This window comes from Polypterus senegalus, chromosome 17 (assembly GCF_016835505.1).
Source record: "Polypterus senegalus isolate Bchr_013 chromosome 17, ASM1683550v1, whole genome shotgun sequence".
Classification (NCBI taxonomy): Eukaryota; Metazoa; Chordata; class Cladistia; order Polypteriformes; family Polypteridae; genus Polypterus; species Polypterus senegalus.
In genome coordinates, this window is record NC_053170.1 from 51,249,892 (window position 1) to 51,269,454 (window position 19,563).

The following is a 19,563-nucleotide window of genomic DNA, read 5'->3' on the forward strand; positions in this document are numbered from 1 at the left end:
GCAAACTAATTTGTCATTGAAGTCACACAGAACGTTTTTTTTGTTTTAAGATGTATGAGTTTGAAAAATCGGCAGTTCTTTTCAATGGTAAATTTTCAAAGTTTAAAACTTTATACAATGTGATCTGTTCGAGATATCTGAAGTAAAATTGATCTGTCTTGACAAATTACCACATTTGAAGAAAATTGGTCCACTGGGGCCTAGCTGTTTCATGCAGACACACAGACAGACATGCCCTTTCACAATAGGTGCTTCACGCATTATATATGAATGCATCTAAAAAGGCTTACATCGGTCCTTAGCTACATATAGAGGATTCAAACAAAAAAATGATATGCTCTGAAGGATGAAAGTTTGAATTTTTGCTGTTATGGTAAATGCTACATTTATTGCAAACCTAACAACACTAACATATACTGTAAATCCTATTGATCATATTATTATAATACTAAATAATGTCACTGCTTTTGAGCCCGGAACACTTATGAAGGTATGATAGGAAGAACAATTGGGAAAGGACACTGAAGTTGAGAAGATCTGGAACTTAAGAAAAGATTATCCTCTTAGCAGGACAGTGGCACACATCATGTAGTCAAAGACTGGAGTTGCTTAAATAAAAAAAATCCTGGTCAAGATACTAATGTTATATTCCATTTGAACTGGGAAGAAGGAATTTCTATGTTCCCAGTAGGAAGTTTCAAATGGAACACTCCCACAAGTCATATTTCCTATTAGGAAAGTTGGCAGACCCTCACCAAACCCAACCTCAAAGTCAAAGATGACTGTAACAGTAAGTGAAAGCTGTAGAATTACACTGTTTATTAGCATTTCTGTCCAATTGTGTCTCATTAAATCAGTAATACACACAGTACTGTCCAACTTCTATCAGTGGACATGTTGCTCTGATGTTTGGATGTGCAAAATACCACTTAATGCATCTTTCAGTAGTCTGTATTCTGAAACAGCAATCACAACAAAGGTTTTCCCGGAGGCGTCCATATTGGTTTTCCAAATGTTTTACTGGAACGTGATGTCATTGGCCAGCTCCAACCCCTCAGTTCTAAGGTATATGGAATGCAGCAAAATGTCAGCCCACATTGGAAACAACTTTCAAAGTAAAATGGACAGAACACTGCCTGTCAAATATACATCTGTCCAAATATTGTCTCAAATGCATACTGTATGCTTTCACTTTTTATAACTAAACTTAATTTTGAAAAAAAAAATATATTCACATTTAGAGCCTAGTTGTTTTTGGCAATCAAAGGCTGCCCTAAATCACTTGTTCATCACTGTATGCTCCAAACATTAACTTACTGTGCATGTACTCAATCAATCTGTTATCTACTAATGTTCTAATACGATTGCTCAATTTATATCACTATATGCAAAACATGGCCTTCAAGGAAAAACACACTATTTTATTTTTGACTTTTTACTGAAGCTCTAAATGATAGATAGATAGATAGATAGATAGATAGATAGATAGATAGATAGATAGATAGATAGATAGATAGATAGATAGATAGATAGATAGATAGATAGATACACACACTTTGGTCTTGTTTGGAATGACTATCAAGTCAAGTCAAGTTGGGGAGCAAGCACTGGTAGAGTGCGTTGTCGCACCCACTACATGACGAAACAACTCAGGATCCCAGTTTGCAACCCCCCCAGGCAGACACACGGTCCAGTCCCACCCTCTGGAAATGACCCTCTATCCCAGGTGTTACGTGGGCGACGCCTTGGCCTGGTCCAACTACTCGGGTCCCCAGCAATGAGGATCTTACAAGCTGAATCACTCTCTGGGAAACACATCACATGGCCGTAGTGCCGTAACTGATGCTCCCTCACAATGCAGGTAATGTGCCTCATTCAGGACACCATGAGCAACCGCTCATTCGACACAAAGACAAAACAACGGTACCCAAGGATTTTCCGGAGAGACACAATACCAAAGGAGTCCAGTCTTTGTCTCAGGTCACTGGATAGCGTCCATGTCTCGCAACCATATAGCAAGACAGGAAGCACCAGGATTCTAAAGGCTTGGACCTTCGTCTTTTTGTAGAGATATTGGGAGCACTACACACCCCTTTCCAGCGACCTCATGACCCCCATGCTCTCCCAATCTGTCTACTGACCTCATTGCAACAGTCACCAGAGATTTGAATGTCACTGCCAAGGTAAGTAAACCTCTTGACTTGGTCGACACTCTCTCTGCAAACAGACACACTGAGAGGTCATTAAAGGCCAGGATCTTGGTTTTTATCCAGGACACTCGCAAGCCCAGACACAAAGATTCCTTGCTCAGTTTCTTGAGCGCCCTGATCAGAGCCTCCATTGACTCTGCGAAGATCACAGCATCGTCAGCAAAGTCAAGATCGGTGAATCTTCCTTCACCAACAGATGCCCCACAGCCGCTGGACCCCACGACCTTGCCCAACACCCAGTCCATACAAGCACTGAACAGAGTAGGATCATAAACACACCCCTGACAAACTCCAGAATCAACCAGGAAAAACGCAGAGGTTCTGCCTCCACTCTGCACAGCACTCACAGTACTAGTGTACAGGCCAGCCATGATATCCAGCAACCTTGAGGGGATCCCGAGAACCCTCAGGATGTCCCACAGGGCAGCTCGATCAACTGAGTCGACGTTTTGCGAAAATTGACAAAGGCTGCAAAGAAACTCTGCCAATATTCATGTTTGCACTCCATGAGAGCCCTCAGTGCCAGAATGCAGTCAATGGTAGACTTCTTAGGTGTAAAACCAGAATGTTCCGGTCGCTGGTAGGTGAACAAGTGATCACGGATCCTATTGAGGATGACCCTAGCAAGGACCTTACCCAGCACAGAGAGCAGAGTTATCCCCGTGTAGTTGCTGCAATCCAGGCGATCACAATTCCCTTTCCAGATAGGGATGACAAGTCCCGTTTTCCAGTCAGTTGGGATGATGCCAGTATCCCAAATGGTAGCAAAGGTTGCTTGCAATACCAGGAGGGCAGTCTTACCACCAGCCTGGAGAAGTTCATCCCGGATACCACATCCCTGCAGCCCCCCCCCATCAGCTGGGCAATCTCAGTGAGATTGGGTGGTTCACAGCTAATTGGAGGATCAGCCTCAAGAACCGTGAACCCAGAGATATTAAACATCCTAGCTGGAATAAAAAATACAATTTTTTCATTTTAATTTTTTTAAGAAATTGAAAAGAAAGAAAAATTGTGACTTGGCCATTCCAGTCCAATTGAGGCTGTTGCTGTTGGTATAAAGAAGCTCCATTAGCATTTCGTGACAAACTTCTGCTGAATAATTCCTTGGCTGAAAATCCTCAGTATAAGTGTGTCAGAGAGAAGATGTGCAGCATTGTTCATAATGACACTCATTTTTATTTTTCTAATGTGCTTTGACCTCCAGGGGTTCAGAGTACGTCCAATAACTGAGTTTGCCCTTATAATTAGCTTGTTGATTTGGTGGGCCTCTCTTAAAGTAAGGTTACAAACCCAGCACACCACAGCATTTAAAATTACACTGACCATCACAGAGTTATAGAAGATGTGAATAATGTCACTTCCCACATTAAAGGAACACGATCCCTTAGGAAAAAGAGCCTGCACTGCCCTTTCTTATTCCTCTGTGTTCCGAGACTAGTCCAAACTATCATTAATGTGGACCCCAAGTATTTGTAGGAATTGACCACCTCTACATCCACTCCTTGAATTGTGACCAGACACAGAGACTCTTTGGTGCAGCAAAAGTTAATAACCAGTTCTTCGATTTTGCTTATGTTAAGATGCAAACAATTCTTTCTGCAACAATAAACAAAGTTTTCCACCTGACTCCTATACTCTGTCCCACCCCCTTTATCAATACACCCACATTCAGGGTCACTTCAATGCTGTCATGTAATAGGAATGTCTTTGGGATGTGGAAAGAAAACAAACAAAAAAAAAAAACTATGCAGACACTTAAAGAAGGTGTTAACTCCTCACCCATTAAGAATTTTTATTGCATGGTTAGGTTTCTTATTTTTACAGTTCTATTTAAAACAGTCATTAAGGAGGAAAATGTTAGTTCAATATGTGAAGTATTATACAGTAGCTCAGGTCAAATTATTCAAGAGAAGTCTTTTTTTCTTTTCTAAACTTCTCTTATTTAAAAAATATATTTTACTTTCGATTCCTGAGAACCTGAGTGGTAAGTTTCAGTTTTCCGTGCCGTCAGGATCATGAGCTGACATGTAATATGAGAAGCTGTGGTGAACGTTACAGTGTTTTGCAAGGCAAAAATCAGTTGAGGAAATTCTGCTAAATCCTGACTGAAGGTGCAAACACAATTAAATCCACAGGATTGGACTTACACTAAAATGAAGTTCCTCGTCTGATATGCTATATGCTGCCTACAGTGTGATTGTTCACAGAAATGCATAAGAAAATATTTCGAACTTAAGTAATATTTAAAAGTTTTAAGAGGTAAGAAAGTTTATACCTGCTTTATTGTAGTTAAGCTATTTTAGTAAGTGTAAACTATTACTTAAATACTTTTTGAATGTCCTTTTAAAATATGCTCTATAAACACAGCTGTTACAGTGATTAAGCTTCAAAATGATCAGTCATACTACAGAAGCAGATATCATTTAAATTACAGAAAAACTGCATTTACTGTTGAACAACAAAGAATTCTGTTGTGTATGAAAGCAGACAATGTACAGGCTATAGCGCAGTTTTTGCATAATTTTGTTGAAAAAATATTTACTGACACCTAACAATATTAGATTGTGATTTCTCCCTTGCCGTCTAAGGAACTAGATTGAAATGTAATGCTTATGCACATACACTCTTAAAAATAAAGGTGCCAGACTGGTTCTTCAGAGCAATTCCATAAGGCAACCATTATTAGTTCCCAAAAAACTCATCCATATAAACTTTCCAGAAAGAACCTTTATTTATTTAGATCCATAAAAGGCTCCATACAGTAAATAACCATGAATAGGTAGTAACATATACCTGAGAAATACCAAAGGGTCATGATTTTCAAAGGACTCTTGCTGCATACAACAATAACGCAGGTTAAATGCAGGTTTTCTTAATCTGTTTGTGTCCTGGTAGGTACTCCGTTACACATTAAGGATTTCAGGTTTTTTTTTTCTACATATTAGAAAGTTTTTCAAAGCACAAAGAACCACCTTCATATACAGAATGAAACGGTGCTTTGTCAAGCAATAGTTCTACGAGGAACCAGTAAAGTACAACTCAGTAAAGAACTGTAAAGTGTCATTAAAGAACCTTTATTTTTAACAGAGTGGAACATTTAATTGTGTCATGGGAAAGGCGCTATATAAATAAAATGTATTATTATTATAATTATAAAGATATCAGCCAAATGATAGATTGCTTTACACTACGGCACACAATTTGCATGTCAGTTTAAAATGCAATACAAAAGCATACTGCATTTTCATTCCTGTCCATAGGTTGCATGTCATAACTAAAAGCACAGCAAATATGTTTCATTTGACTAAGCAGCAGCTCAAGTGTATTGTATTTCAATTCAAGACCACGCTTTAATCATGCCAAAAGTGAATGTAATCAAATGACCAATTACTGTCAAGACTTGTGACAGTTGAGGTAAAAGGCGTTCCACGAGTGTTTACCCAATGCTAAAGGTTTTGATCGGGGAGCTGATAAGACAGGGGATCCTCTATCTCATTGAATGGGTGGAAGCTGGAGACAGAAGTGACGATTTCATTCTTTTCTGTGCCAAAAGATGTCTTTTATGGCTAGAGCAAGTTGTTGGATGGAGCTCTGCTAGGCCAGACCTCATTCACTTTTCTAAAACCCCAGATTGGGAAAACGACACAGCTTTATTTTTCCTTTAAAAAGTTATTTTCTTTTTGTCTGGAGACTGTCACAATAATAAGACATACTCTGATAAAGATTTAGGACAGCCACCCGTATATTCTGGTATCCTGGCTGCAAAGTCGTTTTTTATCAAAATAAACAGCACTGATGTGCATACAAATGAGTCCAAAACAAGACTGAGGATTTAGGGAAAAGGGACAGACTTTTAAAGGGGAAGACAGGAAGTGAGGTCATAAGGATCAGGCCTATGTTCTTTAGCCATTGGTTCGAGCCCGGACGTGACATCACAGGGGCCGGAGCCGGTAAGGTCTCCTTCCTTTGGCTCAGTCCCAGAAGTGAAGTCAAAAGAGCCAGATGGAATCTCCCGGGAATGGTGTACAGGAAAGAGAGAAAAAGAGTCAGTGCACTCTGTCTACTCCCGGCATGCCTCAGAACTGCCGTCACTCAAGCCCTTTAGCTGCCTCCCATGCGAACGCGTGTGACAAGACAAATAAAGGGGATGACCTGGTTGGTGTCCCAAATATCTGTTGTTGTCATAACTGTTATTGAGCTACCTGACCACAGTCTGGTTTTCATTGAGGGTGTGATTAAAAAACTAAAAAGAAACCAGCCTCAGTGATGCTAACAATTATTTAATTATATTCAGTATTTAGTTAAAGCCGCTAACAATCCACATTTCGAAATTGTAACTGCACAGCTCATTTTAACATGTATATAACTAAAGCAGCTTTAGACAACCTAACATAAGAGAAAACATTTTCAGTAAGGCCTAAAACATACTTTTCGCTGTTTCGGTTGATCGCCGCTAGAACACAGAAATGTTTAGAGGTGGAATGCCTGTTATCCCAATTGTTGATGCTGAATAGCCATTTGATTACATTTCATTTTGGCACGATCAAAGCTTGTTCTTCAATTGTAATATAACACATTTGCTTTGCTGATAGTTATCACATGTGATCTATGGACAGGAAATGAAAATGCAACACGCTTTTGCAATGCATTTCAAATTGAACTGAAAATTGAGTGGTGTAGTGTAAATCATTTGGTTGATATGCTTTTAATTATGACACAATAAAACCATGCCAAAATGAAATTTGGTACAAGTAACCTTCCATAACCCGCATGGGTTTAAATCCCAGCCCTTGTATTATCTAAAATGTGAATGAAACTACTTTCAAGAGATAACTGCAGTGATGGATACCTCAATCAATTTAAATTCTATGGACACAAAACTAGAAGCTACTGGTAAAGCACGTTACATAACATAGTGAACAGTGTAACAAAGCCACACAGATTATTTAATTGTTGGAGAGCACGGGCTTCATTTCTTGTAACACAAGGTGACTCAGTGTTTGCTGTGCTATCTGGAATATACAGCACCAAATGAATAAAAATTGATTCTTCCTTCATTTTAACTGGCCTTTGGCTGACTTGCTTTGTATAGTGTGTTATAGAACACCCAATTCAGTAATATCGAAAAGGCAAGTTTATAGGGAGATATTATAGTCATATAGCCACATATTAACTGGGATAACCTTGGAGGAGCACAAGAGGAGTTTTTAGAAGTAAGCAATGACTGTTTTTAACACAGGGTGAAATCTGTCTAGAATTAGTATTTTGTAATAATCAAGATAGAATTGAGGGTGTAGAGGTGACCACTAGGGTCACATGACCATAATATAATGCAATTCTCAGTATTTTGTAAGAGTTCAGATGCAAAGGCTAAAATTGTTAAATTGAACTTTGTTAGGACTAATTTTGACCAGATGCAACAAAGTCTAAGGAGGATAGACTGGGATAAGCTTTTAAATGTGGAGACAGTCGAGTAGCAGTGGAACATGTTTAAAAATGTTTTACATGTAATGCAGGACAGATACATAGCTAAATTTGGAATTAATAGGAAACTAAACAAAAACTGCACGGTGGATTATTAAAGTTTTAAAAAAGAAGCTGCAAAGGAAAAAACTGCTTTATAAGGGATATACTGTAAGACTAATGACTACAAAGTGAATTGTAGAGCATATGAGAACATGAGAGCAACCATTAAGAAGGATATAATACAGTGGAACCTCGGTTTGCGAGCATAATTCGTTCCAGAAACGGGCTCGCAGTCCAAAGCACTCGTATATCAAAGTGAATACTCTCATAAGAAATAATGGAAACTCAGATGATTCGTTCCACAACCCAAAACTATTCATATAAAAATGATTAATACAAAATATAAAGTAAAAATACATAAAACAAATTAACCTGCACTTTACCTTTGAAAAGAATCATGGCTGGTGTGAGTGAGTTTCTAAACTCTTGTGGGATTCCACCCAATGGGACGACACGCGGAAGAGTGTCCCAAAACAATCGCAGTCTCCCAGCGCTGTACAAGAGATGCACACACACATCCCTGCGCACGCGAGAAGAACCATCAGCTCAGTTGTGGTCACATGACGCTCAGCTGACAAAGCATATCCATAATACTTATATTGTAAGACCTTATTAAAAATTTTAGCTCGTCTTTCAAGACACTCGTAAACCAAGTTACTCGCAAACCGAGGTTTCACTGTATAGCAGATAAGGCGAAAGAAGACTCTAAGAGATTCTTTCAGTATTTTACTAGTAAAATACCAGTCAAGGAGGAGGTGATGTGCATCAGAAATAGTAAAGGGGAATTAAAAGATACATACAATGAAAACTTACATTTTTCTGAGGTCTTCACAAGTGAGCAAGTGGATATCCACCCAGAGGTAAACAGGACTACTAAGGAGGTACTGAGGAATTTGGAAATTGTAGAGGAAGAAGTACTGCTCAGATTAAATATTCTGAAATCAAACAAATCACCAGGACCAGATTATATTTACCCTTGAGTTCTTAAGGATGCTAGCAAGTACATATATAAACCTTGACACATATTTTTTAAGAAGTCACTGCACACTGAAGAGATTCTGAAGGACTGGAAAATGGCAAATATCATCCTGTTATATAAAAAGGGTGAAAGGGCAGATCCAAGCAACTATAGGCCAGTAAGCTTAACATGCATCACAAGAAAATTAATGGAAGGAATTATTAAGAATAAGATTGAGCAACACCTGGCAAGGATAGGAGTTATTCTGAACAGTCAGCATGGGTTCAGAAGAGGGAGGTCATGTTTTACTAACATGCTGGAATTCTATGAGGAGGCAACAAAAGGATACGATCAAAGTGGAGCTTATGATATTATTTATCTGGACTTTCAGAAGGCATCTGATAAGGTGCCACATGAGAGGTTGGGCATCAAATTTAAAGAAGTGAAAGTTTAGGGTGATGTTTTTAGATGGGTGCAGAATTTTCTCAGACACAGGAAGCAGAGGGTGATGATGAGAGGAACCTTATCACAATTGGCTAATGTTAAGAGTGGTGTTCCACAGGGGTCACTGCTATTTTTTATATATATAAATGATTTATAATATAAGTAACAAGCTGGTTAATTTTGCAGATGATACCAAGATAGGTGGATTAGCAGATAATTTGAAATCCATTATATCATTACAGAAGGACTTGAATAGCATACAGGCTTGGGTAGATTTGCGGCAGATGAAATTTAATGTCAGTAAACGTAAAGTATTACACATAGGAACTAGAAATGTTAGGATTGATTACATAATGGGACATCAAGAGTACACCTTATGAGAAGGATTTAGGAGTCATAGTGAACTCTACGCTATAAACTTCCCGACAGTGTTCAGAAGCCATTAAGAAGGCAAACAAAATGTTAGGTTATATAGCAAGATGTGTGGAGTGCAAGTCCAAGGAGGTTATGCTCAACCTTTATAATGCACTGGTGAGGCCTCATCTCGAGTAATGTTTGCAGTTTTGGTCTCCAGGCAACTAAAAGGACATAGCAGCACTAGAAAAGGTCCAGAGAAGAGCGACTAGGCCGATTCCAGGACTACAGGCATTGAGTTATGAGGAAAGTTTAAAAGAGCTAAGACTAAACAGTTTAAGCAAAAGAAGATTAAGAGGAGACATGATTGAAGTGTTTAAAATTATGAAGGGAATTAGTACAGTGGATTGAGACTGTTATTTTAAAATGAGTTCATCAAGAACACGGGGACACAGCTGGAAACTTGTTAAGGGTAATTTTCGCACAAACATTAGGAAGTTTTTCTTTACTCAAAGAACGACAGACACTTGGAATAAACTACCAAGTAATGTTGTAGACAGTAAGACTTTAGGGACTTTCAAAACTTGGTTTGATGTTTTTTTGAAGAAATAAGTTGATAGGACTTACAAGCTTTGTTGGGGTGAATGGCCTGTTCTCGTCTAGATTGTTCTAATGTTCTATTCCTACCAGGCTTGAAATTTACTGTCACACTTATGACTGCAAATTCTAGTCACACTATCAATCCCTTTTTAAGCCTGTTTGATATGAACTCTGAAATTTCATTTTTTAACACTACTGCCTGTCACTCATTAGCCTAAAAGGTGCATCCTTCCATTACAAGTGAAGATCTTCCCTCCCACTACAACTAGGGCAGCCAACATGAGCTTACCAAATAGAAATAAGGTGAAAATATATGTAAGTTAGTAGAAGTTGCAAACTGCATACATTGACATATTCTGAGATATGTCAGTTTATATGTAAATTTTATAATCACAAATCATGGCATCAGAGATTGACAACAAGATGCATGCTGATTAACACATCCACGTAAAAAATGTTACTATACCCTGTACTCATAATAATAGTGACCCTATAAACATTTATATTTCAAATAGAAGTGAGAAAAGATGGAGCAGAAGAATAAAAAGCCTATATAGTCCATATAAAGTTAGAGCAATTGTAAGACATTTTTGGACAAATATGTTACTTTTACTATTGTGTCAAAGCCTGCTGATTTTGTCAAATTACTGATTATGTATTATTATATCTGACTACTAATGTACCGCTACAGAGGACTGAAAAGTTATATTTAAGGAGATGAAAAATGAGACATAAAATCATAATTGTAACCACGTTTGCGCCAAAAAAATCTGTAGTATCTGTCATCAAAACTGTAAACAAAGCTCAAAAACTGTTGTCAAGAAACTGAGAGCTACAGTATAAGTCTTCTGGTAGAAAATGCTAACCAGAAGCAGGGGTTCTCAATGTTGGTCCTGGGGACCCCTTATGGCTGCAGGTTTTTGTTCCAACCAGCCTCTGTTTTTTAATTGGAATCTTGGGCTAATTAAGTGAACTGTTATTGCCCAGATTCTGTGTTTTGGGAACAATATAGAAATTAGAAATCAAGGTTTGGTAAAAGAAAATATATATATTAAAATGTACTAAGCAGTTATATGGGAATGATGTATTTTTTTCTCTTTTTAACAATATTTTCATCTTGATTTTTATTCTATTTTTCTGGGTGTTCTAATTGTTTAATTAATCCCTTGTTTTCTAATTAACGCTAAAGTGGTTGCAGCCTTTCATGATTTAGTGTCATTTGCTCTGTTTGTTTTTAATTGTCCTTATTACGATATAATGAAGGGAGCAAACTGCACAGAGAAAGGGTAAAATATAATGAAAGCAACAAAAAATGAGTTAAGATTTTTAATCTATATCAAAAATGTAAATATTTCTAAATGTCTTATAAATGTAAAAATCATGCCTCTGTGCTTTCTTAATGTACTGTAGAATAAGAGAAGAGAAAAAAAATATACCAGCTAATTAACTGAGCTGCGGTGGGCTGGCGCCCTGCCCAGGATTTGTTTCCTGCCTTGCGCCCTGTGTTGGCTGGGATTGGCTCCAGCAGACTCCCGTGACCCTGTAGTTAGGATATAGCAGGTTGGATAATGGATGGATGGATTACTTGAGATCCGTGTTATGAGTTGTCACTGATTATGAATCTGCGTGAAGCAAAAACATGAAGCCACAGTGGGCCACAAGGACCAACTTTAAGAACCCCTGATCTAAAGATTCCATCCGTAATATCGGATAACTAGGAAGTTCAAGGCATCAACCTTTATACAGTTGCGTTGAACACAGTGCATGAATGGTCATTGTTGGGTAGCAATGCCATTGCAACCAAAAAAAAGACCACAAAATGTCAGTGCCCCAAATAACAATAGCGGCATCAAGATAAAACAGAAAAAACATTTAACCTCAAACACTCTGAAGCTGAAAGTAAACAGTAAGCTTATTGCTAGAAAATGCAAACCAGAAACACACACATCAATGACTTGAAGATTCTATCCCTAACCTCAGATAACCAGGAAGTTCAACATGCCGACTTTTATATAGTCATGTTGATGAGGTTACATTCCCAGATAGAAGCACCATAGCAACCAATAAACAAAAGATCAGAAAATGACAATGCTCAAAACAACAATTATGACGTTACAATAAAGTGGAAAAAATATTTAACCTTAAACAATTAGATTCGCCAGAAACACTCTTTATATGTGACAATAATAACCCTATTAATCTTTTTTAGGAGGATTAATTAGTAAAGAAAAGAGACAAAAATAAACGGAAGGGATGTGTGTGCATCCTAGTGTTATCTGCCTTAGGCAGGTTTGATTTTTGAAACTGGCAGCATAATATAATTTTTTCATATCCCACAGATATACAAGTTGGTCAACTGGTGACTCTAAGGGAGATTGGATGTATGTTAGATTAACATATAACATGCCAGAGTATTTTCCATCCTGCTTAATAAAAGTCAGAGACGCAGGGTGCTGAAGCCTGTCCTGGCAAAAGTACCAGCATTGCATTACCCACTTGTACACACATCAACATTTATACTCCTGCAGGGGTCAGTTTAGCCATTCCTTCTGTCTTTCATATTCCATTATCTGAAGCTTTGTTTGAAGATCTATTGTGAGAAAGACCCACTTTGCTCCATACTCGAACGCGAAAAGCCCGATTGTCACCATTTCTTGAAAAAGATTAGTAATAGCAACAAGCTTTTTATTCATATAATTGTCTTTCTGAAAAAATTAGCACAGTTGTTTGGGAATCAGTATATTCTCAAACTGTAAAGGTGCTAAACATATTTTCTTGTTCAAAAATTTAGTTCCAATTGTTATTTTCTATTGGTACTGTATATTTGTTCATTTTTAGAACAAAATATCAGCTACACATAATCCTATTTACTACTTGCATATTACATTGGTCTGCCCCAAAATCTTCCCATGCAAAAGAAAAATTTCTACTTTATACATTTAGGTGCACTGAAATCCTTGTAAACCATTCCCATTTGACATCAGATTCAGTGAAAAGTGTTGTTTTGAAAAAAAAATGTTAAATTTGTTGAAAAAAAAATTGTTTGCTTTATGGCATACATATTTTTGTGATCAGAATATTTTTCAAAGTATATTTTAAGCTGAATAATGGCAGCTTTCCTTGTTCTTAGCCTTAGTTGATGTGGAAACAACCCCAAAACAACTATTTGCTACACATTTGTAGTTCTCAATCAGTAATTTTTTACTCACTTCTTATTCCTTCAAAATAGCCAGGAATGTATATTTACATGTAAAAGGTTAGAATGATATCATTTTATTAACCAGAAAAAAGAAAGCTGTTGTTTAAATGGTTTTAACAGAAATATACAAGGTCAGGTTGACCAGTCCATTGTCTTGGCCAGGTAAGAAATACGCAAACAGTAAAAGAACACACACCCTTTCTTTATTGAAGGAAACAAATAAAGGTGTGTGCCACAATTTTCTTGGGGGTACAAAAGGCAGGGAAACAAAGAACTAGTTAAGGAGAACATGAGAGTCGTCTCAAGTTTCCTTCAGGAAATTATAGTGGAAACTGGAGTGACTCTATGTTAGCAGACATCTGTTTGTCATTCCACCATGAAGCACTTTAAGAAGATTTTCAGGAAATAAACTGTCAAATGACTACTTTCATAGTAATTGTATTTAAAACAGCTACATATGTAATTTACAATTTTTTCAAGTCTAAACAATTCATTTTAAAATATACTGTATATTACGTTTTTCACAATAATAGTGTTTTTTCATTTTAAGTCTTCATCTCTCAAAAACTGAATGTGAAAGAGCAATTCTGTTGCCAGATGTGTATTTAGCACTCTCAGATCTATGAAGAGCAACAAAAATGTGTAATGGAAAATTAAGTAATAAAATACCAATAATCTGGGTTTTTGTAAGGCTAGTATTTATAAACTGAACTTAAACCTTTTAGTATACTTATACTTTCAGATTTACATTCTGTAGATTTTGACATTTACTGTATGTCATCTCATCTTAGAATTCTTTTTCAGGGCCTTATGAGAAGTGTGAAGTGACACAAGAGTTTCTAACACAATGGATGAAAATGCCATCATCAAAACGATGCAACAGTTTCTCAGCGATCAACAGAAGGAGGCAGAAAAGAAGAGGAAAGAAATGGAAGCAATGATGAGCCTATTCACATCTACCATATCTAAACCCCATGAGCCAACCTTTGGTCCTTTGGTTAAGATGACCCCAGAAGATGACCCTGTGGTTTTCTTGAAAATATTTGAGAGGGTAGCACATCACTGTAGCTGGCCTGAGGAGACGTGGCCCCTGAAGTTAGCTCCACTTCTGTGTGGTGAAGCTCAGAGAGCCTTTGCGAATTTGGATGATGTAAGTGCGCAGTCCTATACTAAAGTCAAAACAGCCATTTTACATTGCTTCAGATTGACGTCTGACTCATATAGACAGCAGTTCCATTCACTGAAGCTGCTGCCTGGTGACTCCCCTCGCATTTTTGCTAAAAAACTAAAGGATTTAGCAAATAAGTGGCTTAAGCCTATGGAAACGGAAAAAATGCAATTATTTGACAAAGTTGTGTTGGGACAGTTTATGCTAGTTTTGCCAAAAGAAGTTCAGGAACAGGTGCAGATGCAGCAGCCTGAAGATTTGGAATCTGCAATTAAATTTGCTGAGGAATTGTCTGATATTTTATCAAACCCTGAAGAAGGTCCTTCTCACCAAATGTTTAGGTTAGCAAATGACCTCAGAAATACCCCAACATCCTCACATATGACTGGGAATGTTTCACCTCTCAGAAAAAGGGCAGATTGTGTGGTAAACATCTCACCTCAGCACCAACAGGAAGCTGCTTCTCTGAGTTGTGATGACAGTTTCATTTCCATATCTGAAGAAGTGACTGATGTTCCGATGAACCTTGCATTACAACAGACAAGTAAGAGCAAAACCAGGTGTGGCCATTATTGTTACCATTTTATGAAATTGGAATAATCATCTATTAATGCAGAAGATTTAAAGATTGTAGCTCTCGTCCAACCTTAACATCTTCTAATCTTCTCTCAATAGTAACAATTAGTTATCATTTCAAATATTTAAAAACTGAAAACACTGTTATGATAAATAAAACTGCATTAAATAAGAGCTTACATATCTGTATGCAAATAAGATTTGGATGTAAACTGTGTAAATGGTTTAAAGGTACATCCATAAGTAACAAATGTGGAAACCAAAAAGCACTACTTAAAATAACAAATCGTGAAAATAATGTTTTATACTTATAATTAAAAAATCTAGACATCATTCTAGAAATAGTAGACATCATGTGTAGCAAATTTCAGGTTAATAGGTCAAATGGTTTGCGAGCTACAGATGATTTAAAATCCTGGACAGACAAATGAACAGCCATGGCAGCGTATTATATATAAAGATTGCTATACAGGTTATTGTCACAGATGTTGATGTATAGTGTGTCATTTTATATATTAATTTAATTATCTATAAACAAATACAATGTTTCTTATTAAATTTATTTTACCAAATGTCATTTTTTTTAATTGAACAAATTTTAAATGTAGCTTATGTACAGTAGCTCTCTCCTTTTTTGTATTTAAGCTAAAAAGAAACTTAATGAAGATGACTCACCTGCTGCTAAAAAACAGAAATGTACTTATGACAGTGAAGAGCCTTTGATAAGATGTAAGGACATTTATTCATTGTATAAAAATCATTTATTTTTTATTCTGCAGTTATTCAGTTGTAATCAAGTGATGAATATCTCATAGCAACAAAATGCACAAATATTCATCTCTTTATGTTCATTTCAGTGCTGGCATATGTGACCTTGCCTTTCTGTTTGTCCCTTTTATGAGCTGTTTGCTCTACCAGTCATTACTGTTTATATATTGACTGGTCACAATAGGAGACAAAAAATGCCCAGCTCATTATGTACAAAATATATGTTTGGCACTTTCAAGACCAAAACAATAATTTTAAACAGAAATAGTATTTGTTGTGATCAGAGGCCTTTTTAGTGTTATTTTGCTGTACATTTGCTTAGTGCACCACAAGTGTGGGTTTTGTTTTGTTTTTTTTTACATTGGGGGATTAATTATACTGTTTATTTTCAGTTTCAGAATGTTTAAATACTTTTTATATTAATCATGACACCATTATTATTTGGGGCATTTTGTGGTCTTTTATTTATTGGTTGCTATGGCAATTCTAACCAAGAATGGCCAGAAGTGCACTGTGTTCAACACAACTGTATACAGGTTGATGGCTCGAACTTCCTAATAATTTGAGCTTATTGATAGAATCTCTAGATTGTTAGCATATTTGTTTCTGGTTAGCATTTTCTAGCAGAAGACTTATAGCTCTCAATTTGCTGACCTCGTTTTTTGAGTTATGTTAGGGTTTTGATGACAGACTGTACAGACTTTTCGGTACAAACTCAGTTAGAACTTAGTATGACTTACATCTCATATTTTGGTTGCTTATTCCTTAAATTCCAAATTTTCAATCCACCATGACAGTACATTATTAGTTAGACATAATCATATATAATCAGTACTTTGACATACCAAGCCACCAGTAAAAAATATATTTATGCTAAAAGGGTCTTACATTTACTCTACTTTACTTGCTCTAGTTTTAGATGAATATACAGTTGTAATGCATACAGAGTACAGCGAAATTCTTGCATGTGGTAAACAATCTCTCCCACACCATTATAAGTGAGTAGAACTACCTTATCTCAAATATTTACCACAAGCACAAATTTACTAAAGCCTAACCCATACAGATTCAATGGCAGGTAATCAGCTCTTTGGCTTTTATATGTCCACTTCCACTGTTTCTTAATTAAGCACAACACTACAAAACTAAAACACAGAGATTCTTCACACTCTCCTGTCTGCATCAACTGCACAGCACTCTGGGTAATACTAAAGGAATTGGCCCACATATTACACACGGGTCAGATACAAGCTAATACAAAAAGACATAATCATTAAGACTTGAATACAGCAATACACTCCCAGCCTTACATACTCGGGAGGCTGTCCCACCCAACATTGGCTGCTAAAGCTCTGTTATGTCACACTGGCCTCGCAAAGCATTGTTGGGTGCTGGAGAATGAACATGTTTGTCTAAACTGGCCTCACAGTGAACTTCCAGAAATGTATTCAGTAAACAAGATCATATCTGCTATGGAAAATGATTTGGTACATTTTAGCAATCAGTGTTGGTTATCACAAGGAATTTGCCAAAAAAGGCAAAACCTAAAAGTGAACAAAATCAGATTTGTTTGACAAAAAGTGTTGAGACTGACTTTTGGGTGATAAATCATGTTTGGAAAACATATTTTGCTTTGAATGTTTTATGAAAAGTTATTTTTCAGGTTATAAAATGGAGCAAGAATCAAGAAATATTACATCAAGAATGTATGAAAAAGTGAAAGATTTGTCATGCACTGGAACAAAGGAAGCTTCCTTTTTAGCAGAGCTGAAGTATGTATACCTTTATTTTATTCATGTGTCTGTTTCCCTATTTGTGTTCTTAGTTATCATGTTATTGTATCTATTTTCAAAACAATACATAAAAAAAACTTAGTTAATAGTTAATATTATAATTGTATTATTATTATTAAAATGCATTGTTTTAATGTTATTGTAGAATGTTATTGACAATACCAGGCACTCTGGACAGGAATTGGGCAGAAAACATTTGATTCAGTGATTTATCATTAGTTTTTATACATTTCCAAAATTTACTTTATGCACTCTTATAAGTGCAAACATAAAAATGTCTTATTTTGGATTATTTAATAGGCTGAATAATTTAAAACATAAAAAAATCTACCCTTATATACAACAAAAGTGAATAAACATTTAAAAAGTATTTTTAAGCACAGTGTAAGTATGCACAGTAACAGCATGGCTCCTGTGTAACCAGAGGACTGACCCACTTCTCTGGGGTCGGAGTCACTCTAGTTACACAGCAAGTGCTCAGTATTGACATACAGCTGGGCAGTGCTGTTCTGGAAGGCAATTGTATGAATTTGAAAAGCAATTATCTTTTGATTTGTTTTTACAGAGAAAAGATTGTGAATTTAAGAGAAAAGAACATTTATGAAGAAATATTTATTGGAATATTTGGCAAGACAGGAACTGGAAAGAGTTCACTGATTAATGCTCTTCTAAATGAAATATGTTTGCTGCCCACATCATCAAGACAAGCTTGCACATCTTGTATTGTCCAAGTGCAGGCTCATGAAAACAACACCCAGTACAGAGCCGAGATCGAATTTATCAGCAAAGAGGTGGCTGTAACATTGAATTCCATGTTAATAACCACAGTTTGTAAACAGTACATGAAAAATAGACTTAATCATGTGTGTTTCCATATTATTTATAAATGCTCTGTAACAACCACTGAAAACATACTTGGTATTGATAATATGTTCATTTGTTTACTATGAAAATCTTTGATTTTTATTTTGTTGTTTGAGTTTTTAATATGCTGAGATATTTCTACAGTATTGCGCTTTTGCTTATGTACATTGTCTATTATAAAAATAGTACCATTTGACTATAATTGCATTTGCTACTATTAAAATAAAATCAACCAAAGTCAGACAAAATAAGTATGATTTGTACATAATTGTATGAGTTATAATACAATATGTGACAGCTCAAGTATGCTCAGCTTATCAAGGCATCACACCAGGCATAAAACCTTTGACTCACATCTATACATTTGTGTGTTATATTCCACCTTTAACAGCTTCCAACCCATTTTGTGGAACAAGGTGTTCCATTAAAAAAAAGTAAGTATTAAATACAGTTCAATCTACTCTGCAAAACAGAGTGAGAATTCTCTTCCCTGGCTAGCAACACAGGGTCATCTTTATTTCAGCTGGTGACATATTAATGCTGGGGAAATCTTCATGTCCAATAGTAAACTGCCTTACCTTTATCCTTCATCCATCCATTATCCAACCTGCTATATCCTAACTACAGATTCATGGGGGTCTGCTGGAGCCAATCCCAGCCAATATGAGGTACAAGGCAGGAGACAAACCCAGGGCAGGGCACCAGCCCACCACAGGGCGCACACACACACACACACACACACACACCTACACACTAGGGACAATTTAGAATCGCCAATGCACCTAACCTGCATGTCTTTGGACAGTGGGAGGAAACCCACACAGACATGGGGAGAACATGCAAACTCCATGCAGGGAGGACCTGGGAAGCAAACCCGGGTCTCCTAACTGCAAGGCAGTAGTGCTACCCACTGCGCCACCTTGCCACCTACCATTATCCTTTTATAGGACAATTTCCTTTTGATATTCGTGGCCCTAGCATATCCATCAGACCTTAATGAATATGTTAGCTGTTCTCGATTCTTTTCTGATGGGTTCCGCTGTGGTCCCAGTCCACTTAGCAGAAGGAGGTGATGTCCATAACCATTTATATGTCTATTCATC

General features: G+C 36.8%; 1 protein-coding gene across 4 annotated transcripts in view; it reads left to right on the plus strand.

Annotated features, from left to right (window-relative positions):
• Positions 1-4,109: 4,109 nt before the first annotated feature.
• The window catches only part of LOC120518162 (nuclear GTPase SLIP-GC-like), a 45,756-nt gene continuing 30,302 nt past the window's right edge, over positions 4,110-19,563 (plus strand). Inside the window, exons 1-5 of one of the 4 annotated variants that reach the window (XM_039740792.1) lie at positions 4,110-4,469; positions 14,083-15,003; positions 15,681-15,764; positions 17,467-17,575; positions 18,162-18,387. In XM_039740792.1, coding sequence (XP_039596726.1) covers positions 14,139-15,003; positions 15,681-15,764; positions 17,467-17,575; positions 18,162-18,387 — 1,284 coding nt within the window. In that variant the 5' untranslated portion in view covers positions 4,110-4,469; positions 14,083-14,138. Of the gene's footprint in view, positions 4,470-14,082; positions 15,020-15,680; positions 15,765-17,455; positions 17,576-18,161; positions 18,388-19,563 lie in introns of those variants that run through there. The other 3 variants (XM_039740794.1, XM_039740796.1, XM_039740795.1) reach the window with 3 other exon arrangements.